The following is a 13877-nucleotide window of genomic DNA, read 5'->3' as shown; positions in this document are numbered from 1 at the left end:
CTGTGTTGCTTTCTTATTCCTTACCCATAGCATTTGGGAGAATGAGAGAATCCAATTTCATTTAAAACAAAAATTGTAAAGATTGTGTTTCTAGTGTTAAAATCCTTACCAAATATGCATTTCTCAACAATCACTTTGTAACATCAGCTATCAGATACTGAAGATCTTGTCAAAGCACTTGACCTCAACATGAAACACATTATTTAGGCTTCATGAGTTGTACATGTGAACACACACAGCACATTACATTCTTTGACATGATTTTGTGCTACAGAAGGGTGAAAGAGTGCTAAGCAAATCCAAAACAAAATTAAACACATTAATTAAATTATAGATACACTAATATAAAATTAAAATAGCTTTAAACTTTCCAGTGCAACAAAAATTAAGCAATTAAAGGCAGATGTTCATAAAATGGGCAAAAGAAGTTGCTATTAAATAGTTAATCTAGACCAGCCTTCACACTCCTTTTATCCTAAAAGGAACAGAGTATTTTATCTTTCAGAGGCAGCAACAAAGACTGTGATGTTATCTTTCTAACAGTACAGTTTTGAACTGTGACATTTACCCTGACTTCCATATTCATTCCTATGCTTAGCTTTGTGCTGAAAGAAGTCTTCATTCAAATTTGCAGATATTCTTTTGTCACTGCAATTCAACCTTTACCTTGAGGAATTCTTTTTCCCCACAGAAAAGTGTTCTTATGAAACTGTGTGAATTGAATTTCATCATCACTTCTGAAAGCAAAGAGCATTTTAAGATAGCTTTATCTCTGCAAGAAAGAATATACCTTGACTGAAGGCTTCTTACCAATGTGAATACAAACATTTTAATATTGAGTAGTAATGACATTGTTTGAGGATACAAAGATAAACATGTGAATTATATTCTAACACCATCTAAACTCATATTTTCTAACGATCTCTCTAATGAGCCTGGATTCTGCCCTCTTCTTCACTTAGAAAATAATTGGTCAATAAATAAACTGAGTAAAAAGTGCTTTGCTTTTATTCAGCATAGTGAGAGAGCACAAGAACAGGGTATTAGGTAGGGAACAGAACAGAAATAGCTGACAGAACAAGACTATCAAGTGACTGTGAATCCTGATTCACAGCTGGTGATTTAACAGAGAGTTCCAAAAAGAGATACACTGCATCATACCAATGCAGTGCATCTATAGAGCTAGTATTTGAACCTGAGAGCAAAGGAGAAGGATCTGGGCAGCAAGAACACAGTTCAGGAGAGTCTGAAGAGGTATAGTTTAGCCACACTATCTATAACTAGGAAGCAGTAAGGGAGAAGCATAAGCATATTTACTGAGAAAAAACATAGGAGTCAAGATGAAGAGTCATACCTCCTCAATTCTCCTTTTACCATAAAATGAATCCAGTTGTTACTGCTTGTCTTCACTTAAGCAGCCTTGGCAAGGAACCAGTTATGTTCTCCATTTTCCTTCCTTCTTTCTCAGTCATGCATCTGATGATTTCTTCCTGTATTTTTTTGAGGTATAGGAGCCCATGAAGAAAAAAAAAACTCAAAATCTGGCACACTTCTCTTCCTTCCTTATTCCATTTTAAAAAGGAAATGGACGCAAAGCAGAAACAGGCAGCTAGGAAGAGAACATGGAGGACTAAGAGTGGTTGAGCTTTTGAAGTAAAGGAAAAAAGAAAATAAACAATGTATTTTCAGAAGACAGAAAAGCCAATTAGCTACGCAGTTATGACATTTTAGTTCTTATGAAAGCACTCTAAGAACACATTGAAAAACAACATCCTCATTCTTAGAAGCAATTTTCTGAGCATTCCAATTAATACCTTTCCTTCACCTTTCTGTTCTATCAAGTGTATATTTGGAATAATATAAGCATATAGCTGTAACTACAGAATAAATGTACAGCCAGACAGTATCTAAGAAAAGACCCACCAGTGCTGAAGCTTTCAGTTGAGACAGAAACTCAACAATGTTGAAACCCACCACAAAAACTTCACACAAGAACAATCCCCAGAAAGAAATGCTTCCTTATTGGTGGTCAGCCATTAAATGGGATCTAGGAGAGGTGGAGTCAGGCTCCACCACTTTCACCTGTACTCCTGCAGCTGACTTGTCACTTGCCTCAGATGGTTAATCAGGGCTTCAAGCCATGATCAGCAGTTTCCCTTACATCAAGTAAAGCAGTTGTTGAGTTACTGTGCAACAGTGCACAGTAACAGGGCAGTGTATAATGCTTGGATTAAAGTCTTCCCTTTGTTCCAAGTAATTAAAAGGTGTCAAGCTAATGAGGAAAAAAGATCACCTGTGCTTAATGAAAGGAAATTATTGGACCAATTCCATAAAACAGTGAATCTGTAAGATCAGTCTGAAAGTTAAGATTAATCGTTTTAATTTTCCTAATTAGTTTTCATTTTCTGAGCTGTCCTCTTGGTTTAAGAAAAACAGCAGTACATTTACAGCCCCTGTTTATGCCATTTGTGGACCTTGTAGGATGTTACCATGACAACATCACTCTAGTTCATCAAAACAATGAGCAGGAACCTGGTGAGTCCCTGACTCAGCATCTCATGACTAGTAGCCTACTGATGAGAAGCACAGGGGCCCATTGATGTTCTAGCTTCTCTTTGTGGCCTTTTGTTCACTTTGATGCTTCCAGCTTCTTCTACTGGATTCAAGAGAATTTCTGAATAGGGGCTACAGGACATGAACCATCTATATTATAAAGCATCTAAAAAAAAAAACCAATAATAATCACAAGAAACTACAACAGTCCTTTTTATATAAAAGGATAAATAGAGCATTTTATTAACACTTTTTGCAGCAACAAAAGTGACACAGTCCACATCTTTTTCATTAAACACAGCAGAAGCTATGGTCACATTTTACATCACTTTGAGGCACAAAGCAAAATATTTTTTTCTTAAGGTTAAGGTATGATTTGCATAAAAAGAAAAATGAAAGAGAGAAAGAAAGAGAGAAGGAAAGAGAGAAAGAGAGAAAGAAGGAAAGAAAGAGAGAGAGAAAGAAGGAGAGGGAGGGAGGTTAGGAGGAAGGAGGAAGGAAAGAAGGAAAGAAGAAAGAAGGATAAAGAAAGAAAAGAAAAAGAAAGAGAAGTAAAGAGATAGAACGGAAGGGAGAAAAGGAGGGAAGGAAGGAGGGAGGGAAAGAAAAGGAGAAGAAACAATCCTCAAGTTGTATATTGCGGTAGCAGGGTTTCCAATCACTAGCACGATACAATGAACAGACCAAGAATCCGGTATGGATTGTTACATACAATAATTATCATTTGATTGAATTAGGAAATGGATCGTTGTTGTCGTTTTAGAGTATTAAGAAGTGGTCTGGTGTTGCTAACTTCAGTTCGATTCAGTTTGGTTTAATCCCAACAACCTCAAATATATACAACAAGCTGAATGAAGGTTAATAGACTAGAAGATTATGCACTTTGTAATGCATTGCACTTATTGCTTGGTACACTAATGTTGCAGTCACTGTTAAGTTATGCTTAAAAGACAAGCATGATGCTTGTTGGCTTCTTTCAACCCAACACTAGTTATTTGCCACTTTGGTTTATTGTGAGTTTATATTCAGTGTCCATTATTAATAGGTTTAATTGAAAGACAAATACAGTTTTTTGTTGTTTTTTTTTTTATTTCAGGGATTTCTAAAATAGGAACATTTTCTATAATTACAGTATTTTCAATAAACTTATATCTATGTATATAACTGTGGCACGATGTGTAAAAATATGAATGCTATTAAGGGAAGCATAAGGGTTAAATTATTCTCTGTTACTTCTATTGGTTTCAAAATATTCTGAAAAACAAATACATCCTTTTTCATAGGGCTTCTCTTTGGAATTTATTTATAAGACTATATCTTTTTCTAGTTTATAGTGTGTTATTTTTTTCTCTTTAAAGACATGGGTACAAACTTGGAATATTCTGCAAAGAAAAGAGTAATAAAGCTTATTTTTTTTATAGAGATTTGACAGTCTGCATGAATAGTCAGACTTAACATTACATTATTTTCTATCAGTTGGTAAACGCAGGGAAGAACATGACAAGGCCTATCGTTTCATAAGAATCCGTGCAGAATAGAAATAAGAATTTGTGCCCAAACATTCAGTATAAAACTCCTAAATAATTCCATTATTCATCACAGAGTAGCCTGCAGCATGTAATCACAATAAACATAAAATATGCCCTATACGTTCTCTTAGGCTTGATACAATTACCATTAAAGGAACTGGATCAATCCCCTGCAAATGCCTAGGACTCAACTTTTCTCCTTTAAGAAAGTTCTTGTCTTAGACTAAACAAACAATTCCTACATTGCACTGAGTAAACACGTGTATTTAACACAATCTCTTTCAATACAGTGTAACAAATATTTAAGTGCATTTTTAATGATCAAGTAGTTTTGGCTTTCCAAAAAGAGCATTAGATGTGCCAGCTTGGTTGCTTAGTTGTGCTTTACTCTGTACTTAAGAGTTTTAGCTCTTGTATACTGCAAATATCTAATCGCCCCTATAGTTTTGACCAGTAAACCCTTAAAACTCTAATGTTTATTGAACAAATATAACCTAATGAAAGTGATGACGTCACAACTCATACAGATTGCACTTTAATGGATTTTTTTTTTACAGTAAGACCTTCCTGTTTGATATGTGTTTACGTTTATACCACATTTTATTTCTGTGTGCAAACAATCACAATGAGTTTAATCACAAGCACTACAAAATATACCCAATATTTAGGTTTGTTATGAATAATCTCCTTCCTTGTAGTTGTATGAGTCTTGTACTTCCTGTTGTACAAATTCCTCTTTTTTCTCCCAGCCATTAGGCCAGCCACCATTGACCTGGGTTGTAGCACCATACGACTTGGTGGTACCGTAATTTACATAATTCTGAGTAATGTCCCCTGTCTCTTCAGCTAGTTCATCTTCGTGAATGAAGCCACATTTCTCTTCGCTCGTCTGCTCAGGGTCTGCCCAGGGCTGTTTCTCTCCTGAAGCAAATATGCCATAGAATATAACACCTCCGTAATGAACTAAAGCAGCAATGAGGAAGACATACTGCCACTCTTCACGTGTCTGTAAGGAAGAAATTTGCTGAATCAGACCGGTACATACACTTACCTAACTCTCCTGAGCTGAAAGATTTAAACTAGCAATTGAGGCTATGATGGCAAAACTAAAACATTTACATATCCAATTTCCAATTAATTATATACGTCTTCTTTGAAAATTATTGAAAATTCATTGAAATTATTGAAACGAAATACATAAAGTTGTTGAAAATTCATTAGCATACAAAAGTGCTGGCATCGGGAGCATATAGTGAGTGCCACATGCTTCAGATTTGCTGGTTCCTGGATGCTGTCTCCTAGAGCTCTCAGTCAGTAACACATATGCTGGGTAAGCTGTGTAATGAGAAGATCTTTTTCGTAGAATGAATTGTATTAAACTGGAAGATTTGAAAACTGCGTTGCCACTTACCTTGTTCTTTGTCATTGCTCCAACAATTATAGGGCATACCATTCCAGACAAGGTCCCGACTCCATTAGAAATCCCCATTAATATGCTGGCATACCTTGGGGCAATGTCTAAATGGTTGACATTGAATCCTGCAATGCAAATGTCAGCAAACATTTGTACCATAACCACAGCAGTACTACAGTTCTGCAAAGTAGTGTAAAGTAATTCACTCGACAGTGTTACTAAGGTGTATTTTGGCTTTTTATTTACAACTATTTTTCTCTAAAAGGCTTACAGTTCTTAAACACTCTTATGGTTCCTCATTTTCTTTAAAAAAATTATAATAATAATAAAATTACACCAAATATATTTTTCTTCCCCAAACTGAAGTTCTAAAAAATAGCCCAGTTGTAACAGTTTAGATAAAACAGAAGATATTTAGATTAAGTCAGTATTTTCAGATGGTCATTGGTGAGCTTTTCACACTGTCAGTAACACGTTGTTTCTTCTTCTACCTGTGCCACTTCCATTTACTACTGCCCACATTTTTCTTTCACACCGACTAGCAGAGGGGAGTTTCCTACTGTTTCTGCATGGCAGAAAAAAAGGAGTAAAAAGAGTCTGTCTATAAATGATTTATAATCATGCTTACAGTCTTTGATTATTTTCTTGCATTACCAATATCTCAGTCTCGTTCAAATGTCTACAGTAATGACATAAAACATCTTGAAAGACTTGGTTCTGTGTACAGTGACTGAAGTGGTTGTCCCCAGGATACGCACTTCAGTAAGTGAAAGCTGTGAAGCTAGTCCATTGGATATCAAAAGATAACAAAAAGAGAAAAAGCAGGTGGTTATACATGGATGGCTCTTAGAAAATAAGACGCTTCTCGTGTTTTATGAAAAAGCATTGAATACTGCCCAGAGGATAAAATAGTAAAAGGTCAATATCCAAAAGAATAAATAAAGTTAGGTATTTATGCATATTGTCAGTCCTTTTGTGCTATATGCTTAATTTTGAGAAAATCCTGTGGTGATCTAGTGGAGAAAAAATAATTCATTTGCTGCACTGCATATGAAAAAGATTGATTGTTTCAACAGCAACAGAAACAACAACAGAAAGCACAATGTGAAAGACATGATATTGATTGTAGTTTGTAGCGATCGCAAATAATATTTGGAATGCAGAGCTTTGTTTTAAATTATTGTCAGTGAATACAAACAAAGTGAAATGTTTTGTCTCTTAAGATAAAAGAATGTATTAATAGCAGCAATATAACCTTACCAGATATGGCGAATCCGCTAAAGCCCACAGCAAGCACTAAGAATGAAATAGCCACTCCTTTACTGTGAGAATATCCCACCACAAGAAGAAGAGTTGCTTCCATACCAAAACCTTGGGGGGAAAAAAAACCACAGGCATCAGATTTAGCACCCTCTCATGTGTCACAGACTTTAGTATGTGGTAATATTTCATAAGAGATAGATGCAAAACATTACTGGAATAGAATCTGTCCTTTTTTTCCTCCCCAAAAAGCACATGTTCTCACTTATATCCAATAATCTATATTTTATTGTTTGGCTGTTTATTGTTACTACCTGCCACCTTTAAACTCAAAATAAAAACTGTAATTAGGCTGGAACTAATGAGAGTATACTTTCAGCCTGTGATGAGCTTTAAAGCTCCCATCATTGCCATGATTCATTTCCATAAGTTTAGCCTCTGAGAGATTAGGTCTGGAATCTGGGCTGCCTTAGCACAGAGGGCTCAGATACATGAGTATCTCACTTAGAAGCTACTTGTAAACAGATTAACCCAGAAGAGCTCACCTGCTCCTTTAATAGTCTAAATGCTTTTCAAACTATGACTGATGTCTTTTGAAATTGTACATAGGAATAAACATGTTTGTTTTAATTTATTAACCACTTCTGGAACACAACAAAGAACCAAATTATTATGTCATATGTGTGTAAAACCATGCAATTGGTTTAACATATGCAGTACACTTTGTGCCTAGTATGTCTGTACAGTAAACTTTTCTAATGAGGTGGGAAGCCTTACCTCCACAATTCATTATCTTTCTCACAGTGGTGGTGGAAAGAATCTGTTTGCTTCTTAAGAAGTCGGCAATTTGTCCCCCAATAGGAACAATAATTGTCATCACTAAATGTGGCACAGCAGATAAGATACCCACCTAAAATAATGATGAGAAATAACAGAGCATGAATGGCAAGAAAACTGACATTTTTCATCTTCAGAACCATTCAGACATTGTTGCTCTTTGATTTCAGTTGTTTTCAAATGAAGAATTTATTAACCTTGGTTTATTAAATGAGTAAAACTGACGATCATAAGTTTGCATTGTGTTTCCCAAAAGGCAGACAGATTTTTAAGAACATCCAATGCCTCAACAGTTCACATCTATAACTTGTTCTCATTGTTTAGATTTAAGCCAGTAGCTTTTATTCCCTGACTTTACAACCTTTCCTTTTCAGAGAATTTGTGATCAAATGTGTCTAACCAAATTGCTGCATTTCTGTTGGTGACGGGCATAGCACAGCACTGCTCAGCAAAGATATGCTTCAAGTTCTGTCTGGGCACAGGAACACTCTGAGCAAATCTGCTTATAGCGAAAGACAAGATGCTAAATATCTTAATATGATACGCAAAATACTCTGCATATTAGCAAATTAATTTTGTGATGACTGTCCCAAACTGTAATATATTTGTAGATCATTCATTCCAAGCAGTACTGGGTATCTGTGAGCATGGCTGCACTGCCACCTGCTATTTCCTGTACCTGCCTTGCAGATAGCTTCCTTCTGGATGTGTGGCATTGTGTTCTACTGGTGAATTCTGATTATTGTCTATATCTCAAAGCGTGTGTGTAAGGGAAACTGTTGATCATAGCCTGAACCTCTGATTAACCATTTGAGGCAAGCAACAAGTCAGCTGCAGGAGCACAGGTGAAGGTAATTCAGTTGTGCTCCCAGGAGGAGCGGAGCTTGACTCCAAGTCTCCTAGATCCCATTTAAGGGCTGACCACCACCAAGGCAGCATCTCTTTCTGCTCTTGTGTGTCGTTTTTGTGATGAGTCTCAACATTGTTGAGCATCCATCTTAACTGAAAGTCTCAGCACTGGTGAGTCTTTTCTTAGATACCCTCTGGCTACCTATTTACTCTGTAATACACCTATACCCTCATATTCCAACTATACACTGTAAAAGGCTGATTCTTTCATATATTTTATTTCTAAACAGTGGATCAGCCTGTTCTGATGGTGAAGTGAATCACATCAGTGTGCAGAACAGATGTGTTCCATGGGATTGAAGAGAAAATAAGTTTTTCTTTCTCTGCTTTCACTGAGCTTGTGAAATAGTGTATTTCATTTCAATTAAACTGTGGTAGTTTCATGCTGGTAGCTGCCAACTAGCTAGCTATGAACTATGCAACAGCCCTGGTACTGCAGTGACTGCTGTGGGGTGTATGTAAGTAAATGATAACTATTCCTTTACAAGCATCTCTCTACAGCAGATGAAGAGATGAATGCTGTTTTTTCTGCCATTGTTTATAGGTTTCCATATTTCTTTAAATACACTCTAAGAAAAAATCTTCTAGAAGAAAACAACCAGATTAATTCTACATAATGTAACCATTCTTATTGAATGTGTGGCAGAAAATGTTTCTGGGTGCAGCAAAGCTCCTTAAAATAGCTCTACCTATGTTTAAAATTCAACTGCGTGCAATTCTGAGGAGTCAGTAGGCTGGCCTGAAGACTCAAGTACCCAATCAAATGTATTTTTTTTTGCTTTATCTATTAACATGCTACACAAACGCATAATGAATTTGGACTGAAATTCCAAATATGTTATTTCCCATTGTGATGGGACTGTTGTCCTTTCATCTTGTTCAGTGTGGTTCAGTACCTCCTAGAATATCAAAAGAATGAGAATACCTGAAATGCATGGGTCTTTATCTCTTTCAGAAAGGGAAGATCTGTATCAGTAAAAAGCTTACCATATCCTTCTGATATCCTTCCTTTGTTTGATTGTGCCCCTTTAAGAGGCTGACTGAAAATTCATATGAATTAAGTGGAATGTTGGGTCAACCCTAGGTGTCATGTTTTCCTATTAACTGTTTCTATTCCAAAGAAAGGATGCAGCTTTCCCCACACTAAAGGGAGGTGTAGGAAGGTGATAGGTTAGCAGGGACCTCAAGTTCTAATTCCTTGATTAAAAAAGGTTCCCTACAGCAGGTAGTACAGGTAGATGTCCAGACAGGCTTAGAGCATCTCCATAGAAGGTAATGAAGGCAGAATGCAGAAGTTCTTGTGTGTATTAGTGTGGAACTTACTGTCTTTTAGTTTTTGGCTATTGTTCCTTGTACTGTCACTACATGTTTATGAAAATATTCTGGTCTTGTCTAATTGCCTCTCACATTTCCAACGTTTATAAACATTGATCAAATTCCCTCTCAGTCTTCTTTATGTTGAGCAGAGACAGGCTTTTTGTCCTATGGGAGATGCTCCAGACCCTTTGCCATTGCTATTATTTCACACATAAGTGCTGGTAAATGGCCTTGTAGCCATAAAAGACAAGATCTGAAACCTACAAAGAACAACCACTTGAAAATGCAGAACTTTTTTTTTCCTTCTATCTCTAAATTCTACAAATGTAACTCTTATTCTTGCTTAGTGAAGATAAAAGGTTTAGCTTATTCTTACATACCTTGCTTATTTCAAATCCAAACACTTCTTCAAAGTAAGCGGGCTGACTAATAAGTAACAAGTAGAAAGTCCAGCTTCTACAGAAGTTTGCAACAATTATTGCATAGACAGGCATAGATGTAAAAAACTTTCTCCATGGAGTTTTATATTTCTGAAACATAGAAAGGTGATTAAGTCAATATTCTGATCAATAGCAAGGATCAATTCTCCCTTTTCTATTCCTACATTTTTTGTATTCTCTAGCAAGTTAATATATACATAATTATATGTACTTGTATTTCTATTATTTTAATTGCCCTGAAGTACATGCATCCACATTTGTGTACTTAAAATTTAATATCAAGTGGGGAAACTTGGTGATCCTTTTCTGTACAACAAAAGTCAGTTACAGATGCTGTTAGCTCTGTAATGTAAGCATGAATACACAATGCCCAAAAGTATGTTTCTTTAAAAGAAATCTGTGTCTGAGGCATCACTTTTACACTGCAAGTACATATTTTAAGCCTCATTTATTTTAATCATGTATTTTAGCATCTAGAACTCAATCTCTTAAAATATGACTTTAGTTTCTCTGCTGTGAAGCTGTTTGGTCAAGATATTTTGCTTTGTTTTATGGCATTTTTAAAAATGAATTGTATAATGAAAAAAGTGACAGATGGGCAGAACTGCAGCCCTGCTGAGTGGCAGCACCTCTCTGTGAGCTCAGGGTTTTGTCCATCTGTTTTGATCGAAGTGCAGGATCCAGATCCCAGTGATTGTCTGAAAATTGCCTGAATACTGAATTTTCTTCATAGAAGTGCAGCCCACTGGATAGACATATGCCATTATTTATTTAATCATACTTAGGAACATCTTGAGAACCTTCTTTTAATATCTAGTTGACATCTGAAAATACTGCCAATATTTCTAATTCCCTGTCTAATTAAAGTTCAAGTTTTTTTGCTCAGAGGGAATTCCTGAGGCTTGATAGTATATTTCCAGCATTACCACTGTAATGGGGAATGCTCTTTGAGTCTATTAGAATGTTCTGTTTCAACTGGTAGTTCTTATTGAAAAGCAAATACAGAGTAGACAGGATTTGCTTTTTCTGATGTTCTGAGTTCCTAAACGTGGTGCTTTTCCTCTAGTTTATTTTTTTTTTACAAAGATGGAAACAGTTCAGAAGGGATAAATTAGGAAGGAAATGAAATGAATCACTTGAACTCAAGGTAGCATGGAAGTCTCAATAAGCTTTCAATTCCAAATGTAATTCCAGCCTTAGCTCTTTTAAAAAAACATATTGTGGAGAAGAGAAGGACCAGGCAGGAATTCCATGGCTGATATTCCAGCACCTCTGTTCTTTTAATGCAGAAGCCTTGTCTACCAAGAAGCCCTTAGGCAGATTTTAGGTCTTCTCCCATTCCCCCTCCCAAGAAATATTCAATTGTTTTCTGTCCTAAAATATCCAACATGCTGCTATTTTTATCTTGGTTCATCTTTTATTTGTTTAGGGTTTTTTTTTTGTTTTTTTTCTTTTTTTGTTCCTATCTCATAGAATTTAAGTGTATGAATATTCTTACTTCCATTGCACCTAGTAGGTTGGCACTCTCTCCAATGCTTTCTTCTATGTATCGCCTTTCTTCATCTGTGATCGTAGGATGCTTTGCGGGACTCTCATATGAAACCAAAAGCCAAAACATGTACCACACTATACCAAAGCTCCCTTTGGAATGGAGAAAAAGACTTTCAAAAGAAATGTACAGTAAAGTAGCAAGAAAAAAGGAAATCTATGGATAATTGTTAGAAATTTAAATGGGAAATGTTATTACTGCTTCTCTGCCAAGTCATTCTAACAGAGTCAAGTCCTGCAAGAGAGATGTGTGTAAGATGCATGCAGAGCTTTACCACCATGAAGACTTTTTTCATTTACAGAGTCACTTCACTGCATGTGAAAGTCATTTATATTCTAGCATTGGCTTGTACTATGCAGTGAAACAGCTCCCATTTGATGTTACATGTGAACAGCGGTCTATACTAAGCTACTAAGTTATCTAAGTTTGATTACTGCACTACATCTTTATACCTTCAAAGGACAAGACTGTGGTACTGTTTTCAACAGAGTCACGTACCCCGAGTAGTTTAATAATTGTTTGTGACATTTCCCCTTAATTCACATCAATTTATAGTGCAGGTTGAACACCCTAGGGCCATTTTTTTCTATTGGTGTAACTTAATGTAGCAGAACTATTGTGGGTAGAGGGGTGTACTCTTAAGTTACAGTTCTATAAGAGTGATGTTACCTCAGAGAATCTGGGTTTCTATAGATTTCCGTAGCAGGCTGCACTACTACTGGAAGTGATGGTTTTTCCAGTCTTGTTTGATAATGTTGCTCTCCTTTAAATTCAGTTCTTTTTCTCAAGACTGTTTTTTGTTTGTTTTTTACATTATGGAGACATTCCTTTTTGGGGGGAGTCTCTTCATGGTAACTTTTACATCTCTACATGAGGTAGAGTAAGGTCATGCAATACTGGAGTGAGATGAGAAGTTCATACCATACACATAGAACACTGAAGACCACCCTGTATATTGCACTAGAATCCCAGCTAAAGGCATTGCAATAACAGCTCCTGCATAGGAACCTACAAAACAAGATGTATAGGCATGAAAAAGTGAGGAAATTAAGTCTCTAAGTACTTCTAGATTACAAATGAAAGAGAGACATAAATGGAAAGTTACTTACCACAAAAGGAAGTGGTTGCTAACCTACTTCTTTCTAATGGGGGGGCCCACTTGCTCCAAATACCGTGGCAGGCAGGGTAGGTGACCCCCTAGGGAATGGGTGTGCCACAAGTTAGCTGATGTTCATCAATCAGGCAGCTCATTTTCTTTTTGCATGATTTTTGTTTGTTTGTTTTGTTTTAACACTGTGACAACCAAGGTGCTGAGAATGTTTTACATTTCTATAGCAGAGTCTGAGCACAGCCATAGGTAAACTTCAGTTTCTATTAAAGTTGCATTGCATTTTGTTCATCACTCCTGATTCATTTCATGGGACTAATGGTAAATATATGAAACATAATTATTCTTTTTTGCTCTTCCTCCCAGTTCCCGGAACAGAATAGTAAAGAATTAAAGAGAATCCAAATGCTCAAGTATCAAAGGAGGGACAAAAATACAGACTCTTTAAGAGTCTTTTTAATGCTGGGCTCCATTCTGCAACTCATATCTTTGTAGCCTTCTAACGTTCTTTTTTATGGCCTTCTAACATTGCAAATATAATTTGGCATATAGAGTTTTCCATTGCTCTAAAACAAATAAGATCAGTAAGAGTTTAAAAATATGATGTCAGAAGTTATTCACTCTCTTTTAATGAACCTTTTTCAGCCCTTAAAGAATCAGGTGGTATTTTTTGTTTGATTTAAAAGGTGTTACGTTCTAAGTCTTTCTTGAAAACCAACCTTTAACTCGCAATAGAAGAACTACAAGGAAATTGCTGCATCTTACATCTTGCTTTTTAAGACTACTATGATGTGTTGTGTTCCTTCTTCAAACAGTACTGCTTAAGCTTCCTTACATTTACCATTCCTTTCAGTAGTACCTCAGACATTAATGATGTAAGAGCTATTGTGTTTTGTAGTTAAGCACTTGCATCTGTTTCTCTCCTCCATGGTCAAGCACAGCTGTGTCCATGCAAAGTCCT

General features: G+C 36.2%; 1 protein-coding gene across 2 annotated transcripts in view; it reads right to left on the bottom strand.

Annotated features, from left to right (window-relative positions):
- Positions 1-2764: 2764 nt before the first annotated feature.
- SLC17A6 (solute carrier family 17 member 6) overlaps positions 2765-13877 on the bottom strand; it is a 30063-nt gene continuing 18950 nt past the window's right edge. For both annotated transcript variants that reach the window (XM_015863427.3, XM_015863428.3), the window contains exons 5-12: positions 12918-13005; positions 12730-12816; positions 11758-11900; positions 10200-10349; positions 7534-7666; positions 6757-6867; positions 5494-5621; positions 2765-5088 (exon numbers count right to left, since the gene is read on the bottom strand). In XM_015863427.3, coding sequence (XP_015718913.1) covers positions 4756-5088; positions 5494-5621; positions 6757-6867; positions 7534-7666; positions 10200-10349; positions 11758-11900; positions 12730-12816; positions 12918-13005 — 1173 coding nt within the window. In that variant the 3' untranslated portion in view covers positions 2765-4755. The remainder of the gene's footprint in view (positions 5089-5493; positions 5622-6756; positions 6868-7533; positions 7667-10199; positions 10350-11757; positions 11901-12729; positions 12817-12917; positions 13006-13877) is intronic.

This window comes from Coturnix japonica, chromosome 5 (genome assembly GCF_054131305.1).
Source record: "Coturnix japonica strain WE chromosome 5, WE-NBRP24, whole genome shotgun sequence".
NCBI lineage: Eukaryota > Metazoa > Chordata > Aves > Galliformes > Phasianidae > Coturnix > Coturnix japonica.
Note: the sequence above shows the minus strand (reverse complement) of the source record. Positions and strands in the feature narration are given on the sequence as shown.